Raw genomic sequence first — 12,084 nt, forward strand, 5'->3', positions numbered from 1 at the left:
CTCTTTCACTTTCTAGGGTTCCACATCTCCTTATTTCCCTTTAGCTATTGACTTTCACGAGTCTTTGGATTCTTTCTCTCTAATTTTCTGGATGGTGATTGTGGCAGGTATATGCATAGATCCTCTTTTTATGGCACCATCATGGATTGGCTTAAACAATAGACAGTTAGATACTGGTCCAACCTAATCATATAAAAGTTATTTAAGTTTTAGATGTCCAAAGAAGTTACTATTATTAAGGGAATAACCAATAACGGATGTGTAATCAAAATAGGAGGACATCATCTTGAACTAATCTGGTCTCTTAAACTCAGACTTAGCAGAGAGGAAGAGGAGAGGTAAGAATTGATAAGACCAGTCAAATGCACACATACCGGCATGGGGCCTCTCTCTCTCTCTCTCTCTCTCTACCACAACAACAACCCCACCCTCTTCCGCAAACTTTTATATAAACCAGGCTAGGCCTGCCATCAGACCTACCCTGCCTTGCTACTCTGCTCCTCTGATCTCTCCTCCTTGGCTTTTAGAATCAATCCTCAGCTCTCCACAATGGAAGCCTTCTCATACGAGCAGCACTACCCTTTCCTTCTAGACTCTCCTATCCTTCCACCCACCCCCTTTGAGATGTCCCTGCCCATACAGCAAGTTGGAGAGATGAACAATAACTCCCCTTCTTGCTTCCCCTACTATTTCTCAGCTGAAGCCATCCTAGGGGTCTCATCTGTTGATGCCAGAGCCTATGAGAGCAGCAGCTCTCTTGACACTGCCACAAAAGCTCCTTCAGTTGAGAGTCAGATTGCTCCTCCATCAGTGGTAATTGAATCCCATGATGAGAAGGTTCCCAAACACCAAGGCTCCATGGAGAAGAAAAGAAAGAATGGTGACAAGACTTGCTCGAGTTCTGGTCGATCCAAAGTAAGGACAGCCGAAATCGTTGACCATGTCAAAAAAAAAAAAAAAAAAAAGTATTTCTAGTGATTGGCAGGTCTTGTTTTCAAATATTGCCTGTTTTCTTTGCTAAGTGCTGTTTCATGTTGTTAGAATGTCAAGGAAAGCAAGAGTGGCAAGCAGAGAAAACGCAATTGTGAATTGAAGGGAAAAGAGGAGAAGAAGCCCAAATGTGATGATTTGAAGGCCACAGAGGCTGGCGAAGAGCCCCCTCCAGGGTACATTCATGTAAGAGCAAGGAGAGGTCAAGCTACAGATAGCCACAGCCTTGCAGAAAGGGTACTCCTGCAGACTTGAATGCACCCTTTTACCATTGTGACCACAATGATTTGTGACTCAGTTTCAAAACATGCCATTGGGTTTTCAGGTCAGAAGGGAGAAGATAAGTGAGAGGATGAAGATGTTGCAAGGTCTTGTCCCTGGCTGTGATAAGGTGAACTTTGTATAATGTGCTACTTTCTATACAAGGATTAGATTTAGAGACATTTTACTGAATGATTGCTAATGGTTTTGATTTGTAGGTTACTGGAAAGGCACTCATGCTGGACGAGATAATTAACTATGTGCAATCTTTGCAGAACCAAGTTGAGGTGAAAGTGATAAATATATAGTTTCCCTCCTTATTTAGCACATCTCAAGTGATTCTAATGCAGCATATTTATTTGCAAGTGCAGTTTCTTTCCATGAAGCTTGCTTCTACAAATCCCTCGTTATATGACTTTGGGGTGGATCTTGATGACTTCATGGATAAACCAGAGGTAGGATAAAAATCCCAAATTTATCTTAATATGTATTTGTTTGTATTTCATGGTTATGGATAGATTTCTGTACATGGTATTTGATATTGGTGGATCTGTAACAATAAATTTCAGAAAATGGAGAACATACCACATCAACTGACACTTGTGAACCCAACCACTCACTTTCAGCCTACAGCTTTTGATAATGCTACAAATAACTACCAAATGATAGATCCTCCTGTGCCTCTTCTACTACATTGCCAGGGACCCACTGCCTTTCCTCAGGTCTTTATTCTTTTTAAAGGATCATTTATTTTTAAAGATAAAGTTCTTAACAAAAAATCCAGTATATGTCCTTGCTACTAAATAGAGCACTTCTTTTTCAGGATGGTGGCAGTTTTATGATTCAGGTGGGAGAACAAAGACAACCAATTCTCGATCAATTTGAGCACAACAACATGAGCTCTTTTCAGTAGATTAAAAAATAGCCTTTGATACTCTTGGTAAGCCATAAGTGATATGCCTTGAGGGCCAAATTTATGGCATTTTCTTATATTTTCTTTATCTTACCTCAGGTGTACTTCTCTTCTCATGTTTTCCATGTTCTTCCAATTGCAACATGCAGACAAACAGTACTGTGGCCACATAACATCACAATAGACCCAGATGGATAGCTCTCGTTGCTCTTGAAATGGTTTTCGCCCACAATGCCTAGCTCTCAATCCATTTGAATAAGAGTTTCCTTCCAGAGTTTGCTCTAAATTTGTGAAACAAAGGCAAAGTCAGGGCATGGAAAAACCAAGAGTTCAGACCGTATCTGCAGTAGATTCATGCACAAATACCAAGAGACGATGCCTGATGTTACACTTAAAAAGAATAATAAGAAAATTTTAAAAAAAAATTATTTTATTTTTGTTGTATCCTCAGTTTTACATAGAGAGAGACAGAGAGCTGAAGGGTCCTTGTATCACAGGAAGCTTACAAGGCTGGCCACTGACATAAGATTTCTTTGCTGCTTCTTTTTTTTTTTTTTTTTTGTAACTTTTTCTTTTTTTCTGTTCGAACATTCATGTGTATTTGTATAATCTTCAATATACTGTTATTGTTGTTATTTAAGTTGTGGATCTTAGCAGAATCTGCCTAGTCTATGATTGTAGACAGGGCATCTTAGTGGAAAATATATGCTTCACTTTTTACTAGGCAGTACATTAATGTATGAAAAATTTTTGATTAGATCCATCTTCCTAGTTTTTGCACAAGATTTGTCCTTGAACATGACAATTCTCACCAAAACTAAAGAAAGCTGAAGAATTGTAGATTTATTTTTACCTACAGGATTGCAGTCATTAGTCTTTCTTGCATTCAGGAGATTGGAGGCATGCAATCATGTGAATAAATGAATTGCAAACTTCTCTATATCGACTTTGTTTAAGAATCTGAAAATTTGAAAATGGAATTATACACCTTGTAGTAATAACTATTCTCGCTTGTCAATCTTTGAATCCTGTCACTGACCAAGCAATCCAACGTATCAATTAAAGATCATACATGGTTAGACTACCTCCGATGCACGTCGATTGTCCCAACTGCAATGTGCTTGCTTTTGCATGCTTTTTAAGGTTGTCGAAGCAACGATGATGCACTAATTAAATTTTAGAACAAATCAGTAGGCTCTTAGGCTGACCATATGTAGGTTGCTGAACCAAAGCACTTGAGGAGTTGAACAGAGAGAGCTCATGCTTTTCTCTATCAATAAATTAGTTAGGCCCTAGGCAGACTGTCATTTAATTTCATTTCATGTCTAACATCTCTCTCTCTCTATCCCCCTCTCCCTATGAGACTTAAAACATGCCTCTTGAACCACCTTGAGGAATCAAAACACAAAATGTCACCTTCATGATACATGATTTTTTTTCTTTTTTCTTCATCTAAGGGAGGCTTTCACTATCATGCGCTGTCCCATTAGTACAAGTTGGCATGTAACAGGTGGTTGCATGTCTACCAAATGTGATTCCTAGGACATGCATGGTCTATTTTTTTTTTTTTAATTTTTTATAAACTAAAAAAAGTTATATATAAACTTTCTTAAAATGATAATTAATCATAAATCATGGTCCAACATTATTTTTAAACATATTCTATGTGGATTACATCGATATTTATTACAACAGAAAAGATAGAATTGCCTATTTGAACTAATTGTCGGTATGGTAAGGTCGTAAGACAGATTTTCCTCCAAGATGCTACGCACGATCTAAACAAATGCAATCAATGATTAGATTTTTTTTCTTCTAAAGTAAGCATATATTCTTTAAAATTCCAGGCATGGTATTAATGAATCATGTCTTTATCAACTTGACCACGTTGCCAAAAACCAGGTCATACATATGGTGGGTAAGTACTAAGGCAGGCTGACGGCAAGACTCCATCAAGCGTCTGCGGCTGTTTCCAGGTGTTGGACACTTGGGAAGTATGACATGATGGTCTCCATCTTGATGCAAAATATACGGCTTCCAGACCATCTCATTTGGGGGACCAAGAGATAAGGAAAGCTTAGGTGGTTGGGTCCGGGCCTCGACTGGGCCCGGCCGACATGGGGCGGTGTCCGCTTACTGGGGCCCAAAGTGGCCGACGATGGGCATCCCCGCATGGAGCGGGCTATCGCGTCGTTACGTTCTCTCTCTAGACTCCCTCTCTAGAGAGAGACAGAGAGAGAGAGAGGAGAGCGTGAAGCCATGTGAGATAGAAGCTGACAATGGATTTAATGTTAGTTATGTCCTCACACAAGCATGGGCTGCCTCCCTCATATGGCTGGGTGACTGATCCCCCCACATGTTGCTCTCTCTCTCTCTCTCTCTCTATGGTCTGGCCTAGTCAGGAGCTCCAAATGAGGCCTTATAGGTCTGGACCTCCCTAGAGCCTGTGGCTTAATGGCCATTGTAAAGGTTCAGAGGATCCAATTAGCTGTAATTTTGGCATGTTGCATGCATAAGGATTCGATCATCTGAAATTTGGCACCTTGCCTGCATATCCATTCGAAAGCAATCATGAACTTTGATGCATGGAAGTGATCTTACCAATTCAAATTGTTTAAAGTAAATCTGCTAGATGAATTCATTTTTTTTTCCCTCATGGATTTCTCCTATTTTTTCCTTTGTTCCTTCGAGTATTAATATATAATATGTTTATTATAGAGAGGTGTAGATATAAGACCACAAATGGAGTATAGAGATGAAGTAGGCTGGTCGAGTTGACAAATAAGGACGGCAGACACGTGGATCATTATGGTTGGTTCGTGTGTTGATAGTAGAAATATCAAAAAGTACTAACATAGTGGTTGCTCATTCAATTGAAACAATATTTTTAGATTCAACTTTGTTTTTGCCAACTCAAAAATAATAATTGACTATGCAAATAATGTCGTAATATGCCTTATATGGTGTGTCTATCATTTCTCATTTTACCTATTAATAATAGTTTTTGTTTCTACATCGGTAGCATTGACAACTACCTGGTGGTAATATCTAATATTTTTATTACTAAATAAAAATAAATAAATTGGGATCGGACTTATTATCAAGATTATCAAGTCAATTGAATCCTACATATGTCATGTAAGCTAGGGTTTGTCTTGTTGGTCACATTTCTACTTTGTAATTAGAGATTTCAAGTCTTAGATGGTGCATCCTCAAATATTTAGACTTACATAAAAGATGGATCTCTCTTTTGTCTAAAAAGGAAAAAAAAATAATGAAGATCTTGACTAGTCTACCATAATCTAGCAAAATTGGGGACCGACATTAACTAATACAATCAGTGTAGGAATGGCTGAGCATATTTCTTTGTTAGATGGATTATATATGGTTTAGGCATTACTATAGTTGACAATCATTGGTTCTTAATGGACAAAAATCACATCCCATAAACACATCTCAATGTGCTTATGAGTGACCCACTATCGCCGTAATGACAGGAGGAGAAAGTGATACCAAGCATGGACAAGATAGATGGCTTTGGACAAGCAAGGAAGATGGTCACAAGAGGAACAAAAATTTCTACAAGAAAAAGTTAGATAACGACATAAGATCCATTGAGATCTTGGACTTTTCGATACTCGATGAGTCATGAATGAATGCATTAGTATGAGCTAAGACCAAAAGCATGGTAAGATTACATCCACATCATATTTGAATTTCGTATATTTGTCACATTATCTGCAAGAAACTCAAGATATTTCCTTTGGAGTAACTATCAAGAAACCTGAATTTCGATTACAATTTGAACATGTGACGATGGTGATAAGTTTCAATTTATAGCATGTATGCAATTGCATCTGGTAGTTAGAAAGCTTGCTTGCCATGATTGATAAAGTTGTATGATGCCTTGATGGTTGATGTAGAGGAAAGCCAATACAAAACTATTTGTGACTTAGGCTGGGAAATAATGGCACAGTATTGTAGGAGCAGGAGCCCAAGGTAGGGCCTGGGAACTATGAAGTTATCACAATCGGCTTGGCCTATGAGGTCCAAAATATAGTGTTTCTTAATCCTCTTATAAAATGTGTCATGAGAGATCAAGGATACAGAATTTGGATGCCAAAAGCTCAAACCAAAAATTCCTGCTTTAGCCGAAGTATTTGTGGCACATATTTAAGTGGCTCAACCGACAAGCGCATGCCGACAGAACGAATCATTAATCTATCAAGTCAAGCAATAACTCGCACTCAAATTAAGCATGTTAAATCCACACTACAAGCCATGATGCCAAGGTTTATTTGAGCCAAGCATAGCATGATACATATGGTTCCATTTAATGAAATTAATGAATTATTGTTGCACCCTTCATTCCTTCAATAGGTCTTTTTTTTGGGGGGGGTTTGTAACTATTCCTTCAATAGGTTTTTCATGGCGAAGAACAGTTTTATCTTTTGGATATTTCATTGATTATCCCTATTGAAGCCCCACTATTGAATTGGATAGCTTTATATATTGGCTTATGACCATGTACATGGACAGCAACCATGACACAGTGATCTTAGGTGCTCAAATTACCAGAGAGCTGCAGGCCACAATATATGAAAAGAATTCAGTAGGCTTTTCAATACAACAAAGCCTAATATTATCATAAGAACTTGAACTGTTCAATTGGGTCTCTATGCATCACAACAGGGAGGTCAGAACTCACAAAGTCCACAGTTCCTTTTTGTCCAAAGCCTCAACCTACATTGCATCTGGTGCATAAGTTCACATGTAGGCCAGTGCCATGAGGCAAATTCTTTAAAGTTTGCATGGGGCCTGGCTGCTCAGGGGTGTCCAAGGGCTAAGAACACTGTTCTCAAGGTGGATTTGTGTTGAATTGTAGACAAAGTACCCTGTGGATGCACCATGCCTTTTTGTTTCTTCTTTGAATGCTCTATCTGGGGAGGGGGGGCCTTCAAGCTTGCTCAGTGGAGAAAGGTTGTGCCCAACTGGCCACATTGTTCTTGGATGGGGTGGCAGGACTCCGATCGCCGAGCGTGCGATGCTTTGGATCATTGGACACTCTAGGGATGGTCCAGAGGACCAAATATTGCTGCTGTCTCCATGAAAGGACCAAGTAATATGGTCAGAATTTGATCTCAGAGAGTAGTTTTGGTTAGAATATATTTAACCAAAAAACTCCCTGCTAAGACTAGCAATGCATGTGCATGCTGAACATTTGCCTGCTGTGGTTGGGTTGGGAGATAAATAAGTCTTTGTTGATAACTACATCCTGTCAGGAAAGATGGCCCCTGTATGCCATCTTGATTGCTACAGAAGGCCCACTCCCATGACAAGTTCCAAGGGAAAAATAAGGAGAACAAAAAGGTCAAGAGGAAGAATGACAGAAGAGTTTGTCATTCCATGCAAATTAAAGTAAGAATACCTGCCCTGTAACCATCATGAAGATTGATGTGAGATTCTCATGGAGCAATGATTTCAATGTGTCGGCCTTCGAATCCTTTCGCTACATCATTTACATCACAGATTCAGTACATAAATGTAATCCAGCTACGTCAATGAGCATTAAAGGTTCATTCTCCAATTGGCGATTTTGATCTGAGGTTCTGATCAAACTATGATTTCAATATGTCGATCTTGGAATCCCTTCGCTAGGTTATTTACATCACAGATTCCGTACATAAATGTAATCCAGCTAGATCAATGAGCATTGGAGGTTTATTCTCCGATCGGCGATTTTGATCTAAGATTCTGATTAAACAATGATTTCAATATGTCGGCCTTCGAATCCTTTCGCTACATCATTTACATCACAAATTCAATACCTAAATATAATCCAGCTAGGTCAATGAGCATTAAAGGTTCTGTTGTGGGATGGGCATCGGGGGCATCGAGCCCGAAAGTCCCATACCGGATGCAATCAAGAGAGCCTACTGCTTATTAGTATGAGTTCCCCCTCTCCCACGTGAGGCACCTTTTGCAGGGCAAAACCGTGAGGGGTGGGTGTTTACCGGGTCAGAGACCCGGGCCCCGCTCCAAAACAGACAATACCTCAGGATTGGATGGAGGAGATGGTTCCGTACTATAGGCAGTAGATCTCAACAATTGGCACCGTCTGTGGGAAACCGTCCCCTACCTGCAGCAGTACGCTCCCTTGTTGGGGGGACTGTTGTGGGATGGACATCGGGGGCATCGAGCCCGAAAGTCCCATATCGGATACAATCAAGAGAGCCTACCACGTGAGGCATCTTTTGCGGGGCAAAACCGTGAGGGGTGGGTGTTTATCGGGTCAGAGGCCCGGGCTCTGCTCCAAAGCGGACAATACCTCTCTTGATTGTATCCGGTATGGGACTTTCAGGCTCGATGCCCCCGATGCCCATTCCACGACAAGTTCATTCTCCGATTGATGATTTTGATCTGAGATTCTGATTAAATCATGATTTCACTATGTCGGTCTTCGAATAATTTTGCTACATCATAAGAGCCATCCTTTACATCATAGATTCAATAAATAAATGAATTCTAGCTAGGTCAATGAGCATTGGAGGTTTAATCTCCGATCGGTGACTTTAATCTGAACTCATGTAGGGTTTACATAAATTATCTATATGTAGAAAATAGATTTATAGTTAATACAACTAGGACATTGTTCCTTTTCTTAGATGCTGGATAAGTTTTCCACCGAAAAAATATGATGTTGGGTAACAATGTTTACCAATTTACTTGAAGAATTCTTTTCAATGTAAAAGTAATTAAGTTGTGATAGAAAAAAATTCTAGAAAATCATTTTTTCTAAATTACTTATTGAAGTAAATAAACATGAGCTACTAGATAAACAAAGACTAAGATTCCCAATCAAAATAGTTTCAGTGCCTCGGTTCTATTCCGAAGAACGAAACTTAGATAAGAATGTCTCCAAGAGGACTGGAATAACTAAGGTGAATGAAGTAGAAATGCCCTTCTCCAGTGCATGAAATTTTTTGAGGCGATCTTTGTCATTTGCATGATCTCATGTGCATGAGTTACAAACATGCAAGATGACAACAACGAGATCGATGCGTGGCAAAATCGGCATACATAAAGCTAGAAGTGACAAAGCAAACTATTTGAACTGCTTAGAGACAATTATAGCAAGAAGGGAATCTAAGATCTAGGTTGAAGTATCCAAAAAAATGATGAAAATTGGAAGGTCTACTTTAGAAAAAATATAATGATTAAGTATGAAATGATGCAAAGAAACCCCGGAAAAGCCAGCTCAAGCGCCCAACTACCTAGCCCCCCAAAAGAGGCCCAGACTAGTATTTTGGGCTTTAAAGCCTGGTTGAGCTCAAAAACTAAGCAGCCCAACGATTTCCAAGATGGGTTTGAATGGACACCTGATTTGAGTTTGACACAGCTTGATAAAATCCATAGGAAATTCTTTGTGCACCCCACCTGGTATAGAAAAAATGCATCATCTCATCTAATTGGGCTATATAGCCACCGCTTTCCAATGCGCATTTAATACCTATAGCTCCACTTTTTCGTTTGAAATTTTGAATGATGAAAATACTCCTTCTCTTTTGAAAAATTATGATATTCTACGGCTGTATTACGACATTCTGCGGTCAAATTATAACTTTCTACACAGCATATCACAATTTTTCTTCTAGAAGTCATAAAGAGAGAAGGTTATTTTTATCATTGAAAATTTACGATGCTTTCTGAAGCGCATTTAGTACTTGTAATTCTGTCTTTTTATTTAAAATTTTAAATAATGAAATTAGCTCTCATCTTCTAAAAAAATTATGACATTCTGTAGTAATATTATAACATCTTTTAATCAAATTATGACTTTTTGTATAAGATACCATAATTTTTTTTCTAAAAATCATAAAGAGAGAAGTGCATTTTCGTCATTGAAAATTTATAAAATTTTTAAATAATGAAAATGCTCCTCCCTTCTAAACTTGGAAATTACACTCGATCCAAATAGATCCCAACCTGAACTGACCCTAATGGATCGGGTTGGTCAACGTGTTGATTGGGTTTTGATCCGATTCGACCCGAACTCGATAAATTTATATCTCGGGTCGGGTTGAGTTCGGGTAGCAGCCACTCCGACCTATTATCCGATCCAAACCCGATCCAATCTTATGTATATATATTATTCAAATATGAGCTAGTTGTATGAAATGTGGGCCTTATGGTCTTTAAGCTTAGTTAAGGCCTTAAGGATTGAAAAGTGGTAATGTGCTATGTATTGTTCAATATTTCTATTTTCATTTAGAAAATCTCATTTAGGTGGGGCGAATATCCGATCAGATAATCAGATACTCAATCGGATAAGATATGAGTAAAAAAAGTGTTGACCTGTCAAGTCATAGTTTGAGTTAAGGTTACAATGCTAGGATATTAGATCGAATTCGGATCGACTCAAATCTGCACCTGACCCGAACTATTACTAAGCCTACACCCTTTCTTATGACATCCTATGGCCAAATAATGACTTCTTGTATAGGAAGTCATAGTTTGGCTATAGGATGCCAATGTCATAATATTTTCAGAAGAGGTGTGATATTTTTGTCATTCAAAATTTCAAATGAAAAAGTGAAACTACATGTATGAAATGCACATTGAAAAATAGTGGCTATGTGGCTCAATCAGATGAGGCTGTGCATTTTTCTGCACTGGATGCGGTGTACAAAGAATTTCTCAAAATCTATACCAAGGGTCGGGCCAAAACCTAATACTTGGGCCTACTTCGGGCCAAAATGAGTTAGCCTTAGCGCAGGCCCCAATTTTCAAGCCTGAGATGGGTTCGGGCCTAGGCCCAGTCCAGTCAAGATACTTTTTGTATTCTAAATTCAATAGGCTCTGGCCATGCTCTCTGTTTCTAATCAAGATACTTCATTGATACCTCCAAGGGTGAGGAAGAGACCTTATTTTGTTATGAATGCCGATCTTCTAAAGATGGAAGATTAATTCTAGAGTTTCTGTTGAGTTGGTGATAGGGTTTGTGTATTGTATGTTGTTGTACAAAATAGGGACTATTACTGTGACAATTAGTTATTTTATGATGTATTGTGTCAATGGTTTTTTCTTTTTTTTTTTTTTTAAATAAACCAAATGGCTCACACAAATATAGGGTGAATACATCCACCAAAATCAAAATATAAAATATCACAAAACAATATCAAAAAAATCAGAAAATCCATTCAAATCCTACCGTCAAAAGGACCAACAACAAATAATGTCATTCAATCCACCGCACTAGTTACTTTCTAATAGATATACGTATTACAAAACGAAATATATTACCTGGCTCATCTCATGGTTCATGAGAGACTTTCCATTTTACTGGATTCGGCCTCAACAATTGAATAGCAAACTGAGATCCAAATAGCTGATGCTATATTTTGGAGACAAGCTTCATGATTCATAATTGACATATTAAGGATTATGGAATATGCTTAAGAACTAAAAGTTTTTGAATATTTGATGAAACCAAGCAAAGACATTGAAAGGAAGACATCAGAAAGAAAAATTGCTGCAGGAGATTAGTCCTGAGAAGCTCATGACATGCACAAGGACAGAATGGAGTTAGAAGTCATAGTTTGCATGAACTAAGCCTTTGCTTTAAGACTGCTGGTTTTGCCAGAACTCCTTTTCTGCTACGCTCACATCAACATAACAGGGGGTATTTGATATGGGTGGTTGTGGGTTTAAACCTTTAACTTGTACTCAAGCCATTTGATAACTGGGTGAGTTTGGCACATTTATGTGCTAAACCTAAAAGTGACCCAATATCAACCCATTCATGGATACAATTATATGTTATTGTTTAGACACGAAATTTTATGTTACTTGTTATGGATACAATCAAATGTTGATGATTATAAAATATTATATATAGCAACATATTAATCAAACATGAA

General features: G+C 38.4%; 1 protein-coding gene across 2 annotated transcripts; it reads left to right on the forward strand.

The window, feature by feature from the left end:
• Positions 1 to 494: 494 nt before the first annotated feature.
• LOC105051066 (transcription factor BC1) lies at positions 495 to 2,754 on the forward strand. Of its 2 annotated transcripts, none has more exons than XM_073243616.1 (8): positions 495 to 915; positions 1,042 to 1,227; positions 1,316 to 1,381; positions 1,470 to 1,538; positions 1,623 to 1,706; positions 1,821 to 1,973; positions 2,075 to 2,191; positions 2,264 to 2,754. In XM_073243616.1, the coding sequence occupies exons 1-7, from the start codon at positions 550 to 552 to the stop codon at positions 2,162 to 2,164; spliced, it is 1,014 nt and encodes a 337-aa protein (XP_073099717.1). In that variant the 5' UTR covers positions 495 to 549; the 3' UTR covers positions 2,165 to 2,191; positions 2,264 to 2,754. The 2 variants fall into 2 exon arrangements, with proteins under 2 accessions (XP_073099717.1, XP_019708362.1); XM_019852803.3 differs by having other exon boundaries at positions 2,314 to 2,754.
• The last annotated feature ends 9,330 nt before the right edge of the window (positions 2,755 to 12,084 follow it).

This window comes from Elaeis guineensis, chromosome 9 (assembly GCF_000442705.2).
Source record: "Elaeis guineensis isolate ETL-2024a chromosome 9, EG11, whole genome shotgun sequence".
NCBI classification, from domain to species: Eukaryota; Viridiplantae; Streptophyta; class Magnoliopsida; order Arecales; family Arecaceae; genus Elaeis; species Elaeis guineensis.

Excerpts from the sequence above, each read along its gene's own strand:
- LOC105051066 (XM_073243616.1), top strand. The coding sequence starts at position 550 with ATGGAAGCCTTCTCATACGAGCAGCACTACCCTTTCCTTCTAGACTCT. Across the intron at positions 1,228-1,315 it reads GCCACAGCCTTGCAGAAAGG|GTCAGAAGGGAGAAGATAAG; the intron begins GTACTCCTGCAG and ends TTGGGTTTTCAG. Across the intron at positions 1,382-1,469 it reads TTGTCCCTGGCTGTGATAAG|GTTACTGGAAAGGCACTCAT; the intron begins GTGAACTTTGTA and ends TTTGATTTGTAG.